Source organism: Aulonocara stuartgranti (genome assembly GCF_965226115.1).
Source record: "Aulonocara stuartgranti genome assembly, chromosome: 9".
Classification (NCBI taxonomy): Eukaryota; Metazoa; Chordata; class Actinopteri; order Cichliformes; family Cichlidae; genus Aulonocara; species Aulonocara stuartgranti.
In genome coordinates this window covers 13,377,289-13,387,989 of record NC_138960.1, presented here as the reverse complement: position 1 = coordinate 13,387,989, position 10,701 = coordinate 13,377,289, and the positions used below count along the sequence as shown (strand labels likewise).

General features: G+C 38.5%; 2 protein-coding genes and 1 long non-coding RNA gene across 4 annotated transcripts in view; 1 reads left to right on the top strand and 2 right to left on the bottom strand.

The window, feature by feature from the left end:
• LOC309714707 (uncharacterized protein) overlaps window positions 1-10,701 on the bottom strand; it is a 138,142-nt gene that overhangs the window by 46,881 nt on the left and 80,560 nt on the right. The window lies entirely within an intron of this gene.
• On the top strand, window positions 762-3,407 carry LOC309713682 (CD276 antigen-like). Of its 2 annotated transcripts, none has more exons than XM_082545484.1 (8): window positions 762-847; window positions 972-1,051; window positions 1,188-1,508; window positions 1,649-1,912; window positions 2,062-2,349; window positions 2,493-2,594; window positions 2,673-2,721; window positions 3,021-3,407. In XM_082545484.1, exons 1-8 carry the CDS (start codon window positions 810-812, stop codon window positions 3,022-3,024), a joined length of 1,146 nt encoding a protein of 381 aa, XP_082401610.1. In that variant the 5' UTR covers window positions 762-809; the 3' UTR covers window positions 3,025-3,407. The 2 variants fall into 2 exon arrangements, with proteins under 2 accessions (XP_082401610.1, XP_082401611.1); XM_082545485.1 differs by having other exon boundaries at window positions 940-1,051.
• LOC309714851 lies at window positions 4,580-8,747 on the bottom strand. The gene is made up of 3 exons (XR_014279055.1): window positions 8,556-8,747; window positions 7,753-7,799; window positions 4,580-6,070 (listed from the first exon to the last, which is right to left on the bottom strand). It is a non-coding gene; the product is annotated as an uncharacterized lncRNA (long non-coding RNA).

Here is a 10,701-nt window from a genome sequence, read left to right as displayed (position 1 = left end):
GGCAACCTTCCGATTACAAGGCGAACTCCCAACTCTTGAGCCACGATCGCCCCTTAAACAGTGTTAAGAGTGTATTTAAAATAACCTTTGTTGTTGTAACATTTTGAAGCTAGCAAAGTATAAAGCCAGTACCATATATGAACTGGTTAGCCAGTTTTTATGGAGGTTTCAATAATTGGTCAATTTTAATTAAATATCAGAAACTGAGAAAACTGAGAACATTTTTCTCAGACTTTCTTGTTTGTCAAGAGTGTGGACCACAGGCCAGCTCCACTGGGGTTTGTTGTAATGTACCACGTTGTCCTTAAAGAGTGAGAGATCTAATCAGGAGGTCAGAACTGAGTTGGCATGGTCCCTTGGACCTAGAGTTGTGAGTTTTTCTTTGTTAGATTGACTGTGACAAAAACAGTCAACACTGGATTTGCAGTTTATTTGTTTTTAAAATCTGAGTTTACCTACTGTCCTTCATTTTAGTATCAGTTTAGCTGTACATTTGTACAGCTGTACATTTGTACAGCTAAACTGATACTAGCCATGAAGGTACTTAAAAAGTAACTCTAACCAGCTGTAATCACCACAACACAGTGAATATTACATTTGGATTATGTGTGTGGATTATGTGGATTAACTGTGTGCACTGGTTAGAATTTATTCTCATGCTCCAAGTTCTACCTCTACCTCTCTCTCTCTCTCTCTCCCTCATGTTGCCCTGTTTCCATCTTCTCTCTAATTAAGCCCACATGGCTGAATTGATACCAGGTGCAGGTGTTCACAGGGCTGTTACCTGCCTTTGGACTTCCTTTTGTCTCATGTCTGTTTCAGCAGGTTCCATCATGAAGTTGTGCAGGTAAATTGGATACTTTTGGTAACATTAATCATAAAAGCCTGTTCCCCTTAGGGAAAGCTACATTTCTAAAATACAAACAAATCTCTCTGCAGTCCAGTGCTCCATGTGAAATGACATGTTACAGGATCAGGATTACCATGATTGGCAGTACCATGTGTCTGGTGATTGTCATGTTTCTGTGGATTCTGACCATTTCCAGAGGAGGTGAGTGAAGCATTCACTAGCACCAGCTGAGTCAGACTGAGAAATGGCTCACTTTAATATTTCCCTTCATGTTACTGCAAAATATTTTATGTGCAAAACTTCATCAGTCATTAACAGTCTTTATCTGATGTTTCAGATACTGAAGTTTCCTGTGTTTTCATGACAACGTGCATCTTACCGTGCACTTTCCAGGGAAACACTAGAGGAGTATACATCCACTGGATGCACTTGTCAGAGGGACATCCTCTTGTATACTTGTACTATGGCAACAAAGACCAGCTCAGAACCCAGGACCAACAATTCAGAAGCAGGACATCGCTGTTCCAGGACCAGCTCTCCAAAGGAAACGCCTCACTCCAACTGACAGGGGTGCAGGTTCAGGATGAGGGCAGATACAGCTGCTACATCAGCACCATTAATACAGAAAAGGATTCATTTATCAACCTTAAAGTGCACAGTATGAAAAATCTGAGGTTTTGGGGGATTTTCCTTTTCTTTTAAGTGCTCGATATTTCAAAAGATTTATACCAACCTCTAATATATGTAGCAGTTGTAGTGTTACGTTGAAAAGCCACAGGTTTACTCTATATTTTTCAGCCCCAGTCAAAGTCAGCATTCAGCATGCAGGAAACAGGATCACCTGCAGCTCAGAGGGCATCTACCCTAAACCTGAGCTCACCTGGTCAACCAGACCTCCATCCAAGGTGACCTTCAAGAATACAACAACAGTCGAGCAGACCAAGCAGCAGCTCTACAACATCAACGGTTCTTTGATAGCTTCATTCAATGAAAGTGATCGAGTCTACAGCTGCACTGTGAGCACTCAGAGGAACAGGAGGAGAGCCAGTCTGAGGCAGCTACGTGAGTATGACCTCACATATGAGCTAGGAAATGAGGTTGAAAGCTGCTTATTGTTGAATACTGAAACACATGCATTAGATTTACACAGAAGCACTTCATGTGTAGGCTGTTCATCTATACCTGGCATATGCTCAACCTTCTTGTTTCAGCTTCAGTTACTGGCAGCTTCACTGAAACCACAATCCCCTGCCCCAGCTTTAACACTTCTCCAACAAGCCTCATTTGGAGATTCCTTAATCGTGCAATTTTGGAAAAGACTGGGTCTGGTTCCAACTACACAGTCTCAAAGGAGTGGAAGCAGCATGTGAAGGCTGTATCAGAGTTGGGAAGCCTCACATTACTGGGCTTATCTTCAGAGAAGGAGGGAATATACACATGTGAGATTAGTAATGTTGAGGAGATGCTGATTAATTACACCATTATTCGAATAAGTCAAGGTAAAGGAATTTATGTTGCATCCTTCTAATCCACAAAAGCAAGAATCATTCAAAACTTTTAAAATCTCTTTGACATACAAACAAAATAAACATATTAAGGCATCCAGGAGAAATTTAAAAATCAGATTCTTTTACTGTTTCAGGAAATACACACATGACTATTATAGCAATTACTGCAGGGGTGGTAGTACTCGTATGCATCCTATCGTCAGTCTGCCTGGTGCTGTACTGCAAAAGGAAAAGAGGTAAAAGTACATTCTGCCTGTACTACTGAAATAATTTGTATATTTGTATCAATCTTATGGATCCAAAACATGTCTCAGGTCAGCAAGAAAACAGCATGACAGCGTCAGAGAGTGGTGAACCCAACATGTAAGTAAATATTGTGAATAAAAATGCACACCGTGCTTTTAGTTATCATATTGGAGAACATTTTTATCATGGAGTTAGGACCAGTTTTCTCACACATGAATCTAAATATTCCCTAGAGCCAGATAAGTCAAATAAGAATTCCCTACTTGAGATCTTACTTTGATGAATTCAGCTTAGCCAAAATAATTTCAGTAAAAAGTTCCAGAATAAGAGTTCAAAAACTCCTTCAGTCTGACAAATGGAAATTCAAACAATAAAGATGAATTCTAATTGTTGTAATGCTTTTACCTCAATTTCAGTTAACAGAGAAGTTGAACTTCATGGATTTAAAGAAGCAAAGTCTCCTGTGAGCTGTTAATAGACTAAACTTCCCTGTGATTCATCCAACTAAAGATTGCATAACTTAATAACTGAATTTTAAGAAAGGTTTGATATGTAAGAGTAAACCACAGCAAGATGAAGGAAAAAAATGATCTTCTGCAGTGGGAAGCCAACTGTCAACCAGGCACATGAATGTTTTATGCAGTAAAATAATGTGAAAGGAAGCTATTCGGCTTCACATTTGATTGATGGAACTGGAAGTGACCTCATCCCAGTTACCACTATGACTGAGATATTTTACACTTTCACCTACAAACTGCATGATTTTAACTACTAGCTGCAGGTTTTGTCATAATAAAAATGTGATGGACAATCAGGTTTTTGACTTTTTAAAATATTTTTGTATTTAGTTTATTTATCTATTTACATCTGTGTTTGGGTTTCTAAGATAAGAGCATTGCTATCTGCATGCTGGAAAGATTTCTATGGGACTACAAAATTATGACAGACTACTACGGGTACCAAAGATTTTGTAACCATCTACATCACCTCAGTCATTACCAAAGGAAATTCTATATGTACTTAACTTTTCAGCTATGTCCAACATTTGGTCCATAGTGATCATAAACACAAGCTCTATAAACACCACATCAGCTGAGGCCTACTGATACGGATAAGCCTTGAAGATCAAGATTCAATTTTATTTTTACAGTGCCAAGAAACAATAGTCGCCTCAAGGTGCTTTTTTTTTTATTTTTTTGTAAGGTAGACCCTACAATACACAACGATTAAATGGCTGGACCAAATTTTTCTCTCAAAGCAACATGAATGAGTGAAGAGTGAAGCAGGTGACTGACAGGAGGACTGATGGAGCATCTCCAGTGATCTGGGCTCTGTGTTGATGTCCTGTTTCTCCTTCTGTAATCAAGCAATAACAAGGGTCTTTGCTCTCCATGTGACACTAATATTTGGATTAAAACTTTATTAAGTCGCTGTCTTTACACACAGCTGTTTTCACACCGGTGTGCTGGTCCTCTCCAGTCCCAGCATATACACTATATGGTCAGTGATGACACTTCTGTGACATCGTTGACCATGCGGCTCATAGAGGTGCCATTTAACCCCAGTGTAGTTGGTTTTATGGTGTTTCATCTTACATGTGTACTTGACCTGACAGAATTCAGGTCAAGTACAAGTGTTAATGGAGCTGATTATCATGGTCCCATTAGAGCACTAAAATCTGAGTATTATGCTGTACATAAATGATTTTGAATGGAGTGAACTGTTGAGCAAAAGACCTTCCACACTGGTCCCAGCTGAATCGTTCAACTTCAGCGTACATGATAAAATTCAAATTGTTTTTCTAAGCAGTGAGGGAACTTTGGAAAATGAGCTAAAGATGAAGTTCAATTCTGTGTTTTAAACCCATTTGACTAAAACATTAATTCAGTTTGATCAGGACTGCACAACCTTTACACTGCAAAAAATGTTTTATTTGGGTTTTGGGCAATCAGACTCCCATTTTCACTGTCCAATGCCCCGAATAAAGAGTAAATATGTAAAAACAAAAATGGACACGAAGATAGTTACAAACAGGATGCAATGATTTAAAAGCTTATAAAGACATGTTTTACACGTGATAAAATGTTGAAAACAAAAACTGATAAAAATGTACAATTATAAGAAAAAAGAACATTTTGAATTTTATGGCAACAACACACCAATAAACTGGGGCATGGACCTCAATGTAGCAACTAGCAGCTTATGCTTACAATAAAATGATAGTGTTAATTTGGCAGTTTGTAGCATCAACAGACAGTGTTTATGCAACAGTTTTATGTTAAATGAACACCAGAGAAAAATCTACCAGCAACAAACAGTCAACGCTCACCACACCTATGTGACCAGCAACCAAACCAGAGTCCCAAGAAGCACAAGAAATAAACAATAGCTCAATAAATTTGCATGAACCACTATTAATCTACCAAGTATTGCTTTTTACTTACAAAATAACAAACAAAGTAAAAATACAGAGGTACCGTTTCAATCTGCTTGAAAGCTTCAAAAATGTTTTAACGAACGCATACAGGAACTCTGTCCCTTGTTCTAATATTTTGTTCGTCAAGTTGACCTGAAACACCTGAAGCGAAACGATAGTAACTGAGTTGGTAGCAATACTTCATGGTGCTGTGACCGCAGTAAAATCTTCTAAACAAGTGTTACACAAAACATAACTGAAGTCAGTGAACAGCAATAGATTTGCACCAATATCTGATCCAACTTGTTGACTCATTTGGATCAGACTGATATACCAGCCAAACGTAGAACTGGTGCATTTCTAGTCACAACTTTAAGGTTTTGCTTTACTGTGGATGAGCTGATGTTGTTTCAAGTGACCCTTCACAGTAAAAGACTTCCCACAGTTACCACACATGAATGGTTTAATTCCAGCATGGATGAGTTGGTGTGATTTTAAGTTCCTTTGGTGAGTAAAACACTTTCCACACTCAGCACAGATGAATGGTTTAACTCCAGCATGAATAAGTTGGTGTGATTTTAAGTTCCTTTGGTGAGTAAAACACTTTCCACATTCACCACAGATGAATGGTTTAACTCCAGCATGGATAAGTTGATGTGATTTTAAGTTCCTTTGGTGAGTAAAACACTTTCCACACTCATCACAGATGAATGGTTTAATTCCTGCATGGATGAGTTGGTGTGATTTTAAGGCACTTTGCGAAGTAAAAGACTTTCCACACTGGTCACAGCTGAATGGTTTAACCCCAGTGTGGATGAGCTTATGCCTCGTCAAGTTACTCTTTGTAGTAAAAGATTTTCCACAGTCAACACAAGAGAAGCATCTTTTCTTATTGTGGAAACATTGGTGTCTCCCGAGCTGCCTCCTTGTGATAAAGCTCTTTGCACAAAGACCACAAGTGAATGATTTCTCTCTCTTTGCTTGTGTGAGGTTAGCATTGTCATCATCGGAAGAGTGCCGAGGTCTCTTTCGGTTGTTGCTTCTTTGTTCCTGTAGTGACAGAGAAACAAACCAATGAGATGCAGTAAAGTGTGTGAATGTGTGTGTGAATGGGTGTGTGAATGGGTGTGTGAATGGGTGAATGACTGAATGTAGTGTGAAGTGCTTTGGGGTCCTTAGGGACTATAAAAGCGCTATACAAATGCAGGCCATTTACCATTTATTTACCAGTAAAGGAAAAAGGGTAACCTATGATGTGGATGAAGTTAATGCAGTTTGATACCAGAGTTATCAAACTACACTGTGCAGAGTTACTAGCATCTATATAAGACTCTGCTCAGGTACATCAATTCATATATTTTCTTTTGTTTATCTAATTCAGGGTAGCAGTTAGGTTGAAACCTATCCCAGGTGACCCTGGTTGAGATGGGAGGTACACACTGGACACCAGTCCAGTACACCAATCAATTGCAGAGCGAACACAGAGAGAAAAACAGCCATTCACACCTACAGCCAGTTTACAATTTTCATTTAAGGAGGCCAGAGTACCCGGAGAGAACTCATATACACAAGGGAAGAACATGAAGACTTCATTCCAGTGGATTTGAACCCAAGGATCTTTTTGATGTTAGGCGATTGTGCTAACCACCACCGGCCACCCTCAGACACAAATAATAAATATTTATTAGGTTTATCGATTTCAATTTCTCCCACTTTACTTTTGGAATAGTCACTGTGGGTTACCTGTGTCAAAAGGTTCATTTAAAAAACATAATTTAATCTTAAGTTTGATGAAAATGTCACTTAAAGTACAGAGTTTAAAATCTCACTGCTACATGTCAGCAGCAGACTGCAGTCAACTAAATTCTGTCTTCTTATCCCTCCTACTTTAAGTTCATAGTGCTACCTATCACGGCTGCTGTAGGACAAACATCTCTATCTGTAGCGAGTGTAGGCTGTCATGTCAGTCTGACATTTACATCACCTGGTGTCTGTCTGTATTTACTCTGGAGGAGGATGTAAATCTTTGTAAAAGGAGTCTGATAGTCAGTGAAGCTCACCTCTGACATGTGACAGCAATAGGGAGTCGAGTTGTTGAGAATATTCTGTCCGTTTCTTTGCAAGCTCAGATTATGCATCTGACCCTCACCTCAGCATAGCGGTCACAGGAGTGAGCCTCACTGACTCCCTCTAAATAAAATCCATTCAAAGTTTTGCCTCATCCACAGTAAATAGTGGATGTTCCACTGGCATTATCAAGTAAACGGTGATCTGATAGCATGCGCCCACTAAATAAACGCCAGGCAGAACATTTGAAGTTACTCTGGGGTGACTGAGTAAAATAAAATTTAAAATATCAAAAAATATTTAATTGTCACATATAGAGTACAGAGGGAAGATAATATAGTAGCTTCCACAAACCAGTGCCCAATTCTACGTTTATGAGAACGCATCAGTTTGTTGGAAGATGAAAATTATACACATATTTATGAGCAAAACATTCTGCTGTTATGTAATTGCAACAAAAGAAATACTTGCTGCACCTTTAAATGTAATTTAAATGCAGTTTATGAAGAATGTGAATAAGATATGCATTGTGCTTGACCTTTTTTAATTTACAAATATTCTTTTGCTTTTATTGAATAAGTTACAGGTTTTGAACAGCTGTCTAACAACAACAGATGTTCAACAGATACACACAATAACATTAACAAAAGACAGATTTTTTTTACCTTTTGTGAAGAATCCATTCAAGTCTCCTCTTCCTATCACCAATCACCTGTGAGATTAAACACATTGGAATTACCAGCACCGATTAACCAACCAGCGGGCCGGATTGGAGTAATGACTTATGTTTGAAACCCCTGAGCTTCATGCAAATTTGACTGTTGGGATGGACATCCAACAAAACTCTGCAGATACATTTTGTGCATCCACAAATGCCAGTTGAGGCAGATAATATGATTTGAAAATTAAACTGAATGCTAATTAATGCCCCTCAGTCCAGCAGGTCCAAATCCATCTGAACCCAAGAGCCAAGCTTTTGGGTCTGGGAGTGGCTTTAAAGGAGGTCATCCTGATCCCTCCCTGCAGGAATCACTTCTGTACAAAGTTCAACTTATTTTTCATCACAATAGCAACAGATCAGGTCTTAGTGAAAGCTGCAAGAGCATTCAGCAAACTAAAAGTCACAAAGGCTCTGAGACCGTACTCTCACAATCACAGAAATACCACTTATGTACAGTTTGGTTAAAACATTCAAATAATTGAAACAAATAATAGAAAACACCCTCACACAATAATAATACCTAGTTCTGATGGTTTCTGCTGCTTTTCCAGATTACTCCAGGAAAAAAAACAACCACAATCAACAATCACAGCAAGTTTTCAAATGTATAAAAATAACTATCTATGACAAAACTACAAAGGCTCTCCTCACCTTTAGAGGAGGCCAGGGCACAAACTGAGAAAAACTCTGAAGAAGCTTTAACAATTTTTGGCTCATTAATCAAAGAGCACAAACCGCTTTTCTCACCTCTGCAGATAAACAGACATTACCAACTCGGTTCTCCACCAAGAATTCTCCAGGTGAACAACTTTGGTTTGATTGGAGGTTGTTCCACCAGTTCAGAGCTGATTTGGCTCCACCTGCTGGTCTGGAGTTTAAAGCAACAAGCAGGAAGAAAAAGGTTCTCTTCTTAGTCCTGCTGACAAACGGTGAAATGTAATTTACTCAAATACTGGAGCCTACGACAAACTTGGGCCCCCTTTGTTACTGTTTCTACACCTTGTTTTTTAATTTGGAAAATGCATCCATGCCTATTATAGTAATTACTGCAGGGGTTTGCTGTACTGCAAAAGGAAAAGAGGTAAAACTAGGTTCTGTCTGAACTACTGGAATAATTTGTATATTTGTATTGATCTCATGGATCTAAAAGATGCATGACAGTGTCAGACAGTGGTGAAACCAATAGCTCAGTAAATCTCAGAGTTCAAAAGCCTCTTCAATCTGGAAATTCAAACAATAAAGATGAATTCTAATCGTTGTAATGCGTTTTCCCCTCAATTTCAGTTAACAGAGAAGTTGAACTTCATGGATTTAAAGAACCAAAGTCTCCTGTGAGCTGTTAATACACCAAACGTTCCTCTGATTCATCCAACTAAAGATTCCAAACCTTTATAACTAAAAAGAAAAAAGTTTGATATGTAAGTGTAAATCAAAGGGAGCTGAAGAAAAAAGGATCTTCTGCAGTGGGAACCCAAGTGTCGCCCGGCAACGTCAATGTTTTATGCATTACAATAATGTGAAAGGAAGCTAATCGGCTTCATGTTTGATTGATGGAACTGAAGGTGACCTCGTCCCAGTTATCGATATGACTGGGATATTTTACACTTTCACCTACAAACTGCATGATTTTAACTACCAGCTGCGGTTTTTATTGAGATAATAAAAATGTGATGGTTCATGTTCACTCAAAGCAACATGAATGAGGGAAGAGTGAAGCAGGTGACTGACAGGAGGACTGATGGAGCATCTCCAGTGATCATTGCATGAATAGGATTTCAGTGTTTTTTTAAGTTTAAATCGGTATCTTGAAGAGGTTCTATTCAGATGTTCTGTGTTGCTGTCTGTACTCAAACAATAAAAAGGGTTCTTGCTCTCAATCTGACACTATTTGGATTAAAACTTTATTAACTCGCTGTCTTTACACAAAGCTCTTTTCACACCGGTGTGCTGGTCCTCTCCAGTCCCAGCATATACACTATATGGTCATTGATGACACTTCTGTGAAAGCAGAATCAGAAAACGTTATTTATCCCCACAGGGCAATTAAGCAACACATCAATAAATTTGGGCATGGACCTAATTAAAGTAGCAACTAACAGCTTATGCTAACAATAAAATTATAGTTTTAATTTATCAATCTGTAACAGACGGTGTTCATATAACAGTTTTATTTTCGTCTCAGGGTCCCAGATTGAACCAGAGAAAAACCTACTAGCAACAAACAGTCAAAGCTCACCACACCCTTTGATCAGTAACCAAAACAGGGTCCCAAGAAGCACAAGAAATAAACAATATAGCTCAATAAATTTGCATGAACCAGTATTGCTCTACCTAGTATTGTTTTGTACTTACAAAAAACAAGAAAATAAAAGAAAAAGGAAAATACAGATGTAGAGTTTCAGCCTGCTTGAAAGATTCAAAATGTTTTAATGAATATATACAGAAACACTGTCCCTTGTTCTCATATTTTGTATGTGGAGTTGATCTGAGACAGCTGAGGCGAAATGAAGTTTCTTCAGTTCTAGGTTCAAATGGTGGAGAGTCCCAGATTTAAGCCCTGTGGTGACACTCCCACTCTGTTAAAGTGTTAAGGCTCTGTTAGTGTTAGGGCCTTAACGCACCAGAAGTGTGGGCTAAATAAAGTAGGTATCAGACCTCAATTATGAGATAGAGTCAATTAATACATATAAGATATCAGCTAAGAAACTAAAAAATACACAATAATAAGATTAAAATAGATGAGATGACGGCACTAGCTAGTCAGGAATGCCAGATTAAATAGGTAAGTATTCAACCATGATGTGAAAGATTGAATTGAGTTCAAGGCACAAATAGTCGCAGGAAGGTTGTTTGTGAGGTTAGGTGCAGCTGAGACAAAAGCACAATCGCCTCG

Coding starts and splice junctions, on each gene's coding strand:
- LOC309713682 (XM_082545484.1), top strand. CDS start 810: ATGTCTGTTTCAGCAGGTTCCATCATGAAGTTGTGCAG. Junction 1,913..2,061: donor AGCCAGTCTGAGGCAGCTAC/GTGAGTATGACC, acceptor TTCTTGTTTCAG/CTTCAGTTACTGGCAGCTTC. Junction 2,350..2,492: donor CATTATTCGAATAAGTCAAG/GTAAAGGAATTT, acceptor TTACTGTTTCAG/GAAATACACACATGACTATT.